Below are 12180 nucleotides of genomic sequence, written 5' to 3' on the forward strand. Positions count from 1 at the left end.
TAGTTAATATGATTAATTAAATCCAGAAGACATCTTTATGTGTCGAAAATGATTGAGATAAATCATGTTATTCTAAGAAGCCTACGGGTTATCTTTAATTAAAGCATACGCATATATCCGTAATAAAATGAAGCCTTAACAAGGTCCTAACTCATGCTAACGGTTAGACTATTCCTAAATACTTATTTTACGAATGATTTAAACACAGGTCACATAACGACATCAGAGGATCGATTGTTGTCGTAATAGTAAGGATTAACGTCAATACATAATGACGTTCAATCAATGTCTAGGTCATAGTAACTAGTTCCTCAGAGGACGTTGGATGAATAGCAACGGTATTATCAAAGTCAGCCTTAGTTGCCCCCATTTTTAAGGCAACGGCAAAGCCCTGCAACATTTCATCAGAGCCAATACCAAGAATATGCAGACCGACAATCTGAAATAGGATTTTGAACAGTTAATTAAACAGGATCATTAGATTATTAAAGATTTTGTTAAAACAGAAAGTGTGAACCTTTTCTTCGGGTAAAACAGTAATTAACTTCATAAGTGAGGGAGTTTTTCGGGTAGTGACAGCATGATACATCGGTGTAAACTTTGATCGATAAATTTTAAGATTTTCTCTGCCGAATTTTTGCACAGCTTCATCTATTTAGCATAACGTCATTAATGTAAATAAAAATCATCACCAATTGCGAAGGTCTATAACTAGTGTATTCTATACCTTCAGTTAGGCCGACTGTGCCCATGGGTGGATGGCTAAATACCACAGTAGCGATATTACTGTAGTCAAGTTTTGAGTCTGCCTTATTTTCAAACAATCTGTGAGCTAATCTACGGCCGGCAGCAATGGCAACTAAAAAATCGATCGATAAAAGGCATAGTTAAATTAACATGAAATTATATTTAGTAATATTACATTGCTAACACTCGTATATTAGCATCTCAGCCAGTTAAGGTTATTTTTAGGATGTAACTTTACGCTTACAATACCTGGAGTTAAAAGGTAATGACCACAAACATCTCCAAGTGCATATATGCCGGAAGTTGACGTATTTTGATACTAAATTGGTATAAATATAAATGATTCATCTACTGTACTTTTCATTTTAAAATTATCTTAACAAAAATAGGTACTAACCTCATCGACTGTAATAAAACCTTTCGAGTTCAGCTCTACACCCTGTGGAAAAGGTACTGATTATTTCAAAATATAACAGTATTTTCGCAATTTAAGTATATGAGTTTAGACTTACAGCAACATCTAAGTTAATTGCAGTAGTTGGTGATCGTCCAATTGCCCATAATAAACAGTCGACATTGGCTATTTCTTTAATATCTCCTTCAGTTTGTAAATCAACTGTAAGCAGCCCAGAGCTTTCATTCTTGGTGACTTTACTGACCTAGAGGATGCATTAATCTATTATTAAAAATTTATCCTAATGCGATAATATCTATAATTATACACATGAGGCGAGAGCCCTTAAAAGCGTATCGCAAAAACCTGTGTCTGAGACATGACTTTAACACCGGTGTTTTTTAATTCTTCGGTGATGATTTCACTTAGAGAAATATCAAATGAACGAAGAACCTGATAAATAAAAGCAAATATCCTTATAAAATTGAATGTATTAATGGAGTATTACATGGTAAATTTATAGCTATAAAAATGTCAATACTGAAATGTATACCTTATCACGACGAATAAGTAAGGAAACATCCGATCCTAAAGCATTTAATATACCGGCCAACTCCACAGCAATATAACCAGCGCCAACAACTACGGTTTTCCTATATCATGGATTAAAATTTAAATTGTATTTGCGTATCTACACTCCCTATGCCGATAATTTAACAATAATGGTACGAATTTTATAAATTCAATTATAGCATGCGCAGAATTTATGCTTACTTTGGTAAATCTTCTAAATCAAAGAAACCATCGCTGGTGATTCCATACTCAGCGCCTGCAGGAAAAATATTACCGTAAAATGTATCTTTTCATTCTAGCTGTGCTCGTCAAAGTCGGGTTTAATGCTCATACTAGACCTGGTTTATTAGGAACGTCGGGGTATCCACCAGTAGCAATTAGTATGTGGTCAGCCGTATAAACTTCTCCATTAACTTCGACCTGTTTATAGCCACAAAACTTGGCAAAACCAGTAATCTCTTGTACACCGTCCTATAAAATTGATTGAAATGTGCCATTGAACTTGTAGCCGATACAAGTAAGAAAAGAGTAGCTTTTCTTTCTATTTCACTTTGTTTACCTTGGCTAAATTACGATGATAGATTCCATTCAATCGCTGAATATATGCATCACGAGATTTCTTGATAACACTAAAGCAATAAATAATATAATTAATTAATAATGGAATGATGCTATTCCTGTTCACTAATTAAAAGTATGATACAATAATAGTGCACAGGTGTATAATCCTACAAAACTGCCATGCAAACACATTACAATACTTTATGTTATTGAATTAAAGATAACGATACTATGATCATTGTTTTAGCTAGCTAAAATAATACAAGAAACGTTAAATTAAAACAGTAGCAATAGTGTTAATAATATTACAAACGTAACAACAGCTTATTTAGTGTGTTATACCTACCTCCAATCAAATTTCGCTTCACCAATGCTGAAACCATAATCTTTGTGATCGTGGATAAATTCTGAGTGGAGAGCGGTATTAAACATAACCTAACGTAGGACAATGTAGTAAAAGTTGATTAGGGAATCTTATCTCAATGACTATTATGATGTATGAGAATGATGTAATAAGGATCCTATATCATTCTTATCTACGGAAAATCAATTCTATAAATTGAACGTTACATGAAATTTTTTACTGGAGATTACTAAATGATATTATACGAATTATCATGAGGGTCTGACAAAATAATTGGCTTATAAGTAGGTATTCTATAGTACAGTACAATATAGTAAGTGAATACCTAAATATCTTATTTATAATTATCGCTAGTCGTATGCTAGATAAGATCAAAATGGCAATTTGCGGCAACATTGCTATCGATACTATCATTACAAGAATGATTTTATCTTATAGAACTGCATCCTCATTTCTGGCTCATATTTTGCAGTGGTTGATATTAGTAGAAAAGAATTGAAATCTAAATTAATATAACATAGCTTGAAAGTCGACTGGTGAAACGTATTTACCAAGTTTATTTTTCTGACCCTATTATTAAAATTTTATTCTAGACGATCATAATAGTTGATCGAATTGTACTGCATAAGGCTATTACTGTATCATCTGCTCGTACGAGTGACATATTTAAAATGAGCTTTAAGACAGAAACTGACAATTGTATAGTTATTCGATTAGGTTTACCTTCTTGGGCACACAACCGACATTGACCTAAAATTGAAGAGGAAAATTGGTAGTGAATGATTCAATCAATATTATCATTAATAGACCATTGCTATGATTATTTTATTTTTAACTTAACAATGGAATTAGACAATTATGGCTACAATACATAGTAGCACACTTGGAGTTGATCTTATTGCTAACGAGAGGAAATGGATCGATATTATCATCACTTACACATGTGCCTCCTATACGACCACTTTCAATGACAGCAGCTTTAGCCCCTAGCTTTGCTGCTCTACGAGCACTGGCTAAGCCTCCAGAACCACCACCAATAACTAAAAGTCATAAGATTAGAGTCCAAAGGAAGATATATTAAGGGGGGAAAAAAATAATAATTATTCAATTGATATCCATGATATTATACAATAAAGTACAAAGGCAATTTAATCATGATATTGGGTTATTATTTTTTTGTCTCTCTGTCTGGAAGTTGTTTTTGGTATTGTTTACAAGTAAATTAGAGAGGCGACAATATGGGAAACGATGCAAAAGAAGAGTGAATTATTAGCCATGGTGATCGTTTACATATCGAAGTCATATCCATAGTCAGGCCGTTATGGCTGTAAAATCAACTCGTTCATGGCACTTGGATCATTAGGATTGATTGCTAGTAAAATCGAGAGGTTGAGACTGGATGAGATCGATCGATTTGTATCTTGATGGGATACCTCTTACAACTTTAACTGATCCATCTATGACACGGGGCACATTGGAATCAGTACATCTAGCTAAACTTGTATATACAAGATAGATCTAGTCTGTGGTAGAAGGAAAAGTTTGTTATTTTGATACATTGAAAAAACGATGGAAACGACCTCAGCTTGTAGCTCGTTGTTGTCCATGACCAAGCATCGATACTATAGCTAGAAAAGGAATGCATAGCAACATCGATGATGAAACAATCTATCCTCTACAATTGCTATAGCCATAGACTACGAAGAAAGTGATCCATTTTCAAGCTATGAGCATGATAAAAGCTATTATGCCAGCCTGCATGATGATCCTCCAACACGACAAGTATTCCCTTTCTTTCTCTACAGTATTGCATAGCCATCTCCTAAGTCACGATGACACAGCTTTATCAAGATGGTCAAGCCTCCACTCACTCTACCGTAGACAAGGAGGTGATTCTCAACTGCATGGACTGATGGAAACCCTCCACTTGATCGTCTAATAGCATTGGCAATAACGAATGGATAACATGATTGCTAATCTACTGGCCAAATCAACTGGATCTTACCTAAATAATCGAAATGACGACAAATTTGAGCAGCCATACTTGCACCACCAGCCGTTGTCTTGATCCAATGGTTATGAGTGAGGGTTACAATCAACCCCGGGTAATAGAAAGGGGGGTCAACAATGGGGTGTTGCTTGGTAAGTGAAGCTTCTAACCTACTGTTTGATACTAGCTTACTGTCACTATGCTACAGTATAAGCAAGCGGCTCCTTTCTTGAAGCAGAGCTTATGGTATACAGATAGTACAGCGACCCGGACATGCTGCACCATGGCCTGTACAAACAAGGAAATCTCTACTTAGCAGGTTTCCTTCTATTAGAAATAAAAAGAAAATCTCTGGATAAGTGGATCAGATTGTTTAGTAGTTTTACTAGAGGTTATTATTCACTTTTATTTCTTTCTTTAAAGTCACGGCCTAGTAGAAGAATGGTTCTACCTGGACACCTGGTCTATACCTTTGTTGGGTAATATCGTGAATAAGTGGCACAATAGTACAGTGACATTAATTTTGCTAGTCATTTTTGAGGGCAGCATATTTAGTTATTACTCACATTCATCAGGTCATGAATAACTACTTTATATAGAATATTGAGTTAGTAAAGTATGATCGCTATGTCCTACAATACTATAGTAAGTCTTACAGACTTACAGTCTTGTATTAACATGATTACTATACGCACAGGGAAAATGACGAGCAAAAATAATGTCATGCCTGCAGTACATAGTACATCTGTACCGTCAAATACTGTCGTGTACAGTGTACAGTAGCACATGGTACTGTACTCGATCACGCTAGAGATTGTAGCAAACTGATAGTACAGTGTGCAATGGACGTTCTACAATTCTATACTGTATACTATACACTGATCGCACATAACTGCATACGCAGTAAAAATACGAAGTCGAAGCAAGTCCGTAGTCACGTGGTCAATCGCTGACGTCAGAAGTCAGCCTGTTTTTGTTTTGTAGACTTCGCCGCCGAGCTACACGTGTTGAGTCGATTCAGTATCGTGGTTGAAAACATACTGGATAGCAATAGCTTTTAGTATAAAAAGGGTGTCGATCGTATTGGATCGACACCAGTTTGCAAAGCAAGCACCACCTCAACCGCGGTTGGGTCAACTAGATGTAATTGACTCGCTCGTATCGCGTCATCCAGTAGCAACGACACTTGCACGATCGGGTCATCTCACTCGAGCGCTTCAACTCTTTTTCCTATCCGAGACCTGGACAATTCCTCCAATATGGCAGGTAATTTTCTACATCAAGGCTTGAAAATAACCAGTTAAAAGATAGAATAACGCCTAACTAGTAGCAATAGGACTGCAATATTGTAGATTCAAATGTAATGAGTCGATAGATTGAATTCTATTCATGAATGGCTTGATTGGATTGTAGATACTTCCACTGATCTGAACAAGAAGAAGAAGAAACACAAGGCTGATAAAGCAAACTCAGGTAAATAACACTGATTCTATTGCTTGCAATACATTTCTGATGCTATTTTTAATTGGTATGGACTGGTAGAAATTATTGCTTAATAGTAGTCATCATGCAGTACATTGAAAAGACTATAAATGCACAGTAGAGGGCAGTCAACACGTCGATGTTACCGCTAAGAGAATGTAGGAATGGCTGAAGCTCTAGTCAGAGAATTTGAGCTTTATTTTGTATCGATTGACTCGATCTAGTCTTGCAAATCTAGCGGGTGGATACCTCTCTAATTGTCTATATCCTACCGAAACATAAATTGCCTTGTTTTCATAAATCTTGACGGTAGTAGTACCGTAGTGCTAAATCGATCATATTGCTTCTTATTGAACGATCAATAGTGTCGCAGTACCGTCGTTTCCGCTGTAGTATTGACTGTTTTTTAGTCATGGTGCATGAGCTAGCGCCTTACTTCGTTGCATGGATACACACTCCATGGATCATATCAATACTCTTGCAAACATAACGGATGGATATCTATCTACTTGTAATCGTCTATATCCTACGAAAGCAAATAGCCTTGTTTCATAAATCCTTGATAGTACGACAATGCTAAATGACTTATTATTGAACGATCAATACCATCGTTTCTAGTATTGACTGTTTTTAGCCATGGTACTTGGGTTAGCGCCTAGCTTCGTTACATGCATTCCTTGATGAATCTTATGAGTATTCTTGCATATATGACGGGTGGATATCTCTCTACCTGTAATCGTCTATATCCTACGAAAGCAAAATTGCTTTATTTCGTAAATCCTTGATGGTACAACAGTGCTAAATGACTTCTTATTGAACGGTCAATTATTCCGTCATTTTTAGTGTTGACTGTTTGAGCTAGCGCCTAGCTTCATTACATGCATCCCCGATGGATGGTATCAGCAAAGAGCTTGCAAACATAACGTGTAGATATCTATCTGCTTGTATTCGACTATATATCTTACGAATAACAAATTGCTTTGTTTCGTAAGCCCTTAATGATGCAATAGTACAAAATGACTTCTTTATGAACGATCAATACTGTCGTTGACTTTTTTTAGCCATGGTACTTGAGCGAGCGCCTAACTTCGTTGCATATTGTACATCCCCGATGGATCATATCTATATTCTTGCAAACAATAATGAGTGGAAATCTATCTGTAATCGTCTATATCTTATCAATAGCAAATTGCGTTGCTTGGTAAACTCTTGATGGTATATCAGTGCTAAATGACTTCCTATTGAACTATCAATGAGGTGTAGTCATTGCTATCGTTTCTAGTATTCATTGTTAGCTATGGTGCTTTGAGCTAGCCCATGTACCTCGTTGCATGCATTCCTTATAGATCATACTCGTATCAATATCCCTGCAACAATAACGAGTAGATATCTATCTATTCCTCTATATCCTATGTTAAGCAGATTGCCTTGTGTTCGTAAACTCTTTGATAGTAAAAATACTGTATAACAGTACTAAATCGCTTCTTAACTATTGAGCTGTTTGGTATCATATTATGGCGCTAGCAACTATTGTATACCGAATGCAGGGCCTCTTGTGTACAAATATAGCACTAAATACGGTTCACTATAGCTGAGGCAATCATTTTACAGCTCGTTGGAGAAACATGCACCCAGAGAACTTGATAACGAATTATTCATAAAATCAGCAAACACTGAATTCGTAAAATTATTAGCATTGACATACGATTGATACGAGTATACAGAAAACTACTATAGATTGTCAACAAGCTAGACACACACTGATTTTATATTTGCATGGCTAAAACATAGGAATCATAACCTAAAGTTCATTTTGCATCATACACTAATTTCGGGTACCTCTATTCACCTTTTTTAGCTTCTGCAGCGGATAGCTCAAATCGCACAGTTGGGGTAAGTCGTAATTGACTACACAATAATGTTTCAATATAAAATTTTATCCTCGCATCAAAATCCTGTACATTCTTTTGGACATAGCTGCCTATCTATTACACCCAACTAAACAAGTAAACGTACTATCTTTTACCATAGGAAATTCAACGTCATGAAGACTTTTCTGTTAAACCAGAAAACAAAATCCATAACTTAGATACCTCGGAATGGCCATTGTTACTAAAAGTATGCTTTATATTCAGTGTTGTTATAAATGCCACTATTGATATTCTGACTTTTATGCTGATCTACTGAGCTACTATTGCATGTCGTAAACTTTAAACACGTCCTAAAACAACGATGAAATAATAGATACTAACCCTAATTTTGTTCAATGATATAATCTTTACATTATCCATCTCCATGTCATGTATAGAATTATGATAAATTGAATGTACGCACTGGCCATTACACACCTTTAACAAATGGTATGTCACCACTGAAAAGACCAATTCGTGATTATATTAAGTAAGTACCGTTCAAATATTTCTTTTGAATGAATTTTAAATTTTGTACTCAATGATCATCTACTTCGTAATAACTGAAAAGGGGCTAACACAACTAATTTACACTTAAAATGAATGCATATTTTGACATATAGGTGTGGATTTATAAATTTGGATAAACCGGCTAATCCTTCATCTCACGAGGTAAACCAGAGAAAGTAAAGCAGTAATCAATATACGAGTTTGCAAATATCAATCAAAATATGTATTGAAACATATAGGTTGTAGCTTGGATTCGTAGAATACTGCGAGTCGAAAAAACTGGCCACAGTGGTACACTCGATCCTAAAGTGACTGGTTGTCTGATTGTTTGCATTGAAAGAGCTACAAGATTAGTAAAATCTCAACAAGGAGCTGGTAAGAGAATACATAAAATTAGATAGTTTATACTTTGAGATTAAGTTAACGTGTTATTATTCATTTCCTAGGTAAAGAATATGTATGCGTTATTCGATTACATGAAGCGATTGAAAACGAGGCCGTTCTAGCTAGGGTACCTACAATAATTAACATTACAAACTTATGCATACACTCACTGCATATGTAATTGTCACAAACATACGAGATGGAATGCTAATAGAATGTTACCTAACTCAATTGAACGTATTTTTTTGATATCTTATCAGACACTAGAAACTCTAACAGGAGCACTTTTTCAACGACCTCCTCTTATATCTGCTGTCAAAAGGCAGTTAAGAATACGAACTATATATGAAAGCAAATTGATAGAATTTGATAAAGATAGGCATTTAGGTAATCGGGTTATGCTATCTGATGGTGTGTGCTTGCGAAAGATATTTATGCAATAGAACAGTAGCTAAAGATAGTATCTATTCTGCTTACAGGTGTGTTTTGGGTAAGCTGTGAAGCTGGCACGTATATTCGTACCCTCTGCGTTCATATGGGGTATTTAATTGGCTGTGGAGCACACATGCAAGAACTTCGAAGAGTCCGATCTGGAATCCAATCTGAACAGGTAATTAATATATTTCTCAATAACTATTAAAATAGTCGACTATGTTAGTAGTGTTCGAATTTATTTGTAAAATGCTTTTTTAATTCAACAATTTTCGAATTTGTTCATGTATTCAGGATGGTATGGTAACGATGCATGATGTTCTAGATGCTCAATGGGTTTACGATAACTCCAAAGACGGTAATAGCTATAATTGTAATAACTACGTTCCTAAATAAAATTGCATTAAAAAGGATTCGCTACCAAATTTTAGAAAGTTACCTTCGCCGTGTCATTAAACCATTGGAAGCCCTTTTAACATCCCATAAACGCTTAGTGGTGAAAGATAGTGCGGTAAACTTATATTAATAATTAATTAATCATTATAATCTTAACATTATAAATTTTTTACTGTTACTGATATTGCATAATTTAAATAATTTAGGTCAATGCTATTTGTTATGGTGCTAAATTAATGATTCCAGGACTGCTAAGATATGAATCTGGTATTGAAGTGAACTCTGAAGTAGTAATAATGTCGACAAAAGGAGAAGCTGTTGCTTTAGGTATCGCTCTCATGACAACAGCAGTTATGGCTACTTGCGATCATGGCTCTGTAGCTAAGATAAAACGAGTGATCATGGATAGGGATACCTACCCTAGAAAGTGGGGTCTAGGACCGATGGTAATTATAATTTTGCAACCAATTGAACGTCTACCGGAATTACCTAACCTTAATAATAAATATTGTAGGCTCTAAAAAAGAAAAAGATGGTAGCAGCTGGTTTATTAGATAAATATGGTAAACCCAATCAAAATACACCAGCTGATTGGCAAGAAAATGGTCAAGCCAAAACTGTGTCTTCCATGAATGAAAGTAGTGCTATGAAAACTCCTGATGCTACATCATCGGTATTGGGCCAAACCAAGGTACTCATTAGTACAAGACTTTAACTTTGTTCTTAGCTACTTGCTTAAAAAAGCACATACGTTTGTAGCAATTGATTGATACATATCCTTTCATCATTGTAAATTGTAATAGAGAGTAAGAGAAAGTAGCGATAGTGAATCTAGTGTTAAACTTGAGAAGAAAAAGAAGAAGGACGAGAAAAAAGAAAAAAAGAAGGAAAAGAAGGAGAAAAAGAAAGAAAAGAAAGAAAAGAAAGAAGAAGAAAAGAAGGAAGAAAAGAAAGAAAAGAAGGAAGAAAAGAAAGAAAAGAAAGAAAAAAAAGAAAAGAAAGAGAAGAAGGAGGAAAAGGAAGCAAAGAAGGAAAAAAAAGAGAAAAAAGAAAAAAAGCAAGATGAATCACAAGTTTGTGCAGTATTTAAATATCTTTGCTCTCCAATAGATATAAATTACTCTTGTTAAAGATAAACAAATTTGCAGTTGCATGAACTAAACTAGTGTCTTTACGAATTTAGGAAACGCCCGACAAGAAGAAAAAAAAGAAAAAAGAAAAATCCGTTGTCTAAACAGCAATTTTGTATACTCCTATTAAATTTACTTTATTATGATATTGTAATATTGACTGTACACAGTACATGCTGTTCTGTTTGTACAGAACTATGCAATGCAGTGTTATACAGTATTAACAGCAGAAAGAATTTACATCATGTTGCATGGTCTTCTAATCCAATCTTAATAGCAGTAGTACATCAGAATGCATTTGTTTTTAGCAAGCGATAATTGCAAAAGTTAATTTTTTACATTACTTTTGCTCTTGCATGGATCACTTTTAAAAATGTTCTTACCACAGTTAAAAGTTATGGTACCATATTTTACGCTGGTTGCATAATGACACGTCGTTTAACTTGACCATCATTCACGTTTATCTAGAAATACATTTAATCTTTTATATTTGTAGCAGCTAATGTGCTCCAAAGTCGAAGGTATAAATAGAATATCATAAGAGCTATACAGTATAAAGTATGGAGAAAGATAGAAAAAGTAATTGTTATCAGGCATTATTTGATAATTATAACCAGTCTATACCTGACTGTGGTCAATTGCTTGCTTAATTTTTTGTTAATTCTTTATTCATGATACATTTACACTGCTCAGCTCATGTAATTCCATTAATCAATTGTAACGATGGGTTTGTCAAAGACTTCGGAAAATTTAATCTTGCAGCACTATACAAGAATATATTGGACAAAATTCTGTATTATCTTTTTGGATTACCCCACTGTTGCATTGTTTACTATCGACATTATAAATACAATCTATCCTTACTTAATGTAATCAGTTTTTATAAATTGATAGGATCAGTAATAAATATTGTGACATACGATCTTCACTGTTTGGATACTATTCATATATACTTGTATGGTTTGAACAGGTAGGTGCGCTGAAATACTGTTATGAAATGAGATAGAATACAAATTGACTTGTTCCTTCTAGCCTAATAACTACTTAGTAATTTATTTAATAGTTAGTAACGATATCTAGTCTTGATGCAAATTGCAAAGTTAGAGTTGGCGTACTGTAGTACTCGTTTTGCAGCTGAAGACATTCATAAGACTGTAAATAGGAAATCGACAGTATAGCAATAATCTCCTTGACAGTGCATAGTGTATTATCTAGTTTGGGCCTTTGTTATTTGGTTTTTGCTATTCTAGAAATATACTAGACTACTCGCATAATTTGAACATTATTCAAGACTGCGGTAGCATGTA

The 12180-nt window shown here is 34.7% G+C and overlaps 2 protein-coding genes across 2 annotated transcripts; one reads left to right on the forward strand and one right to left on the reverse strand.

The window, feature by feature from the left end:
• Positions 1-289: 289 nt before the first annotated feature.
• TRIADDRAFT_52087 (uncharacterized protein) lies at positions 290-4681 on the reverse strand (the record flags this gene model as incomplete). The annotated part of the gene is made up of 15 exons (XM_002108737.1): positions 290-439; positions 518-651; positions 728-859; positions 997-1066; positions 1145-1186; positions 1260-1406; positions 1508-1594; positions 1695-1794; positions 1916-1970; positions 2053-2185; positions 2274-2343; positions 2622-2710; positions 3363-3389; positions 3579-3679; positions 4645-4681. 15 exons carry the CDS (start codon positions 4679-4681, stop codon positions 290-292), a joined length of 1374 nt encoding a protein of 457 aa, XP_002108773.1.
• Positions 4682-8142: 3461 nt separating this feature from the next.
• TRIADDRAFT_19124 (uncharacterized protein) lies at positions 8143-10873 on the forward strand (the record flags this gene model as incomplete). Its single annotated transcript, XM_002107991.1, has 12 exons — positions 8143-8229; positions 8420-8511; positions 8645-8693; positions 8771-8906; positions 8978-9042; positions 9176-9302; positions 9395-9525; positions 9642-9705; positions 9779-9858; positions 9950-10189; positions 10258-10434; positions 10658-10873. Coding segments are annotated over 12 exons (1464 nt in total), but the record flags the coding sequence as incomplete, so codon positions are not given.
• Positions 10874-12180: the final 1307 nt, after the last annotated feature.

Source organism: Trichoplax adhaerens, genomic scaffold, assembly GCF_000150275.1.
Source record: "Trichoplax adhaerens TRIADscaffold_1 genomic scaffold, whole genome shotgun sequence".
Lineage (NCBI taxonomy): Eukaryota > Metazoa > Placozoa > Uniplacotomia > Trichoplacea > Trichoplacidae > Trichoplax > Trichoplax adhaerens.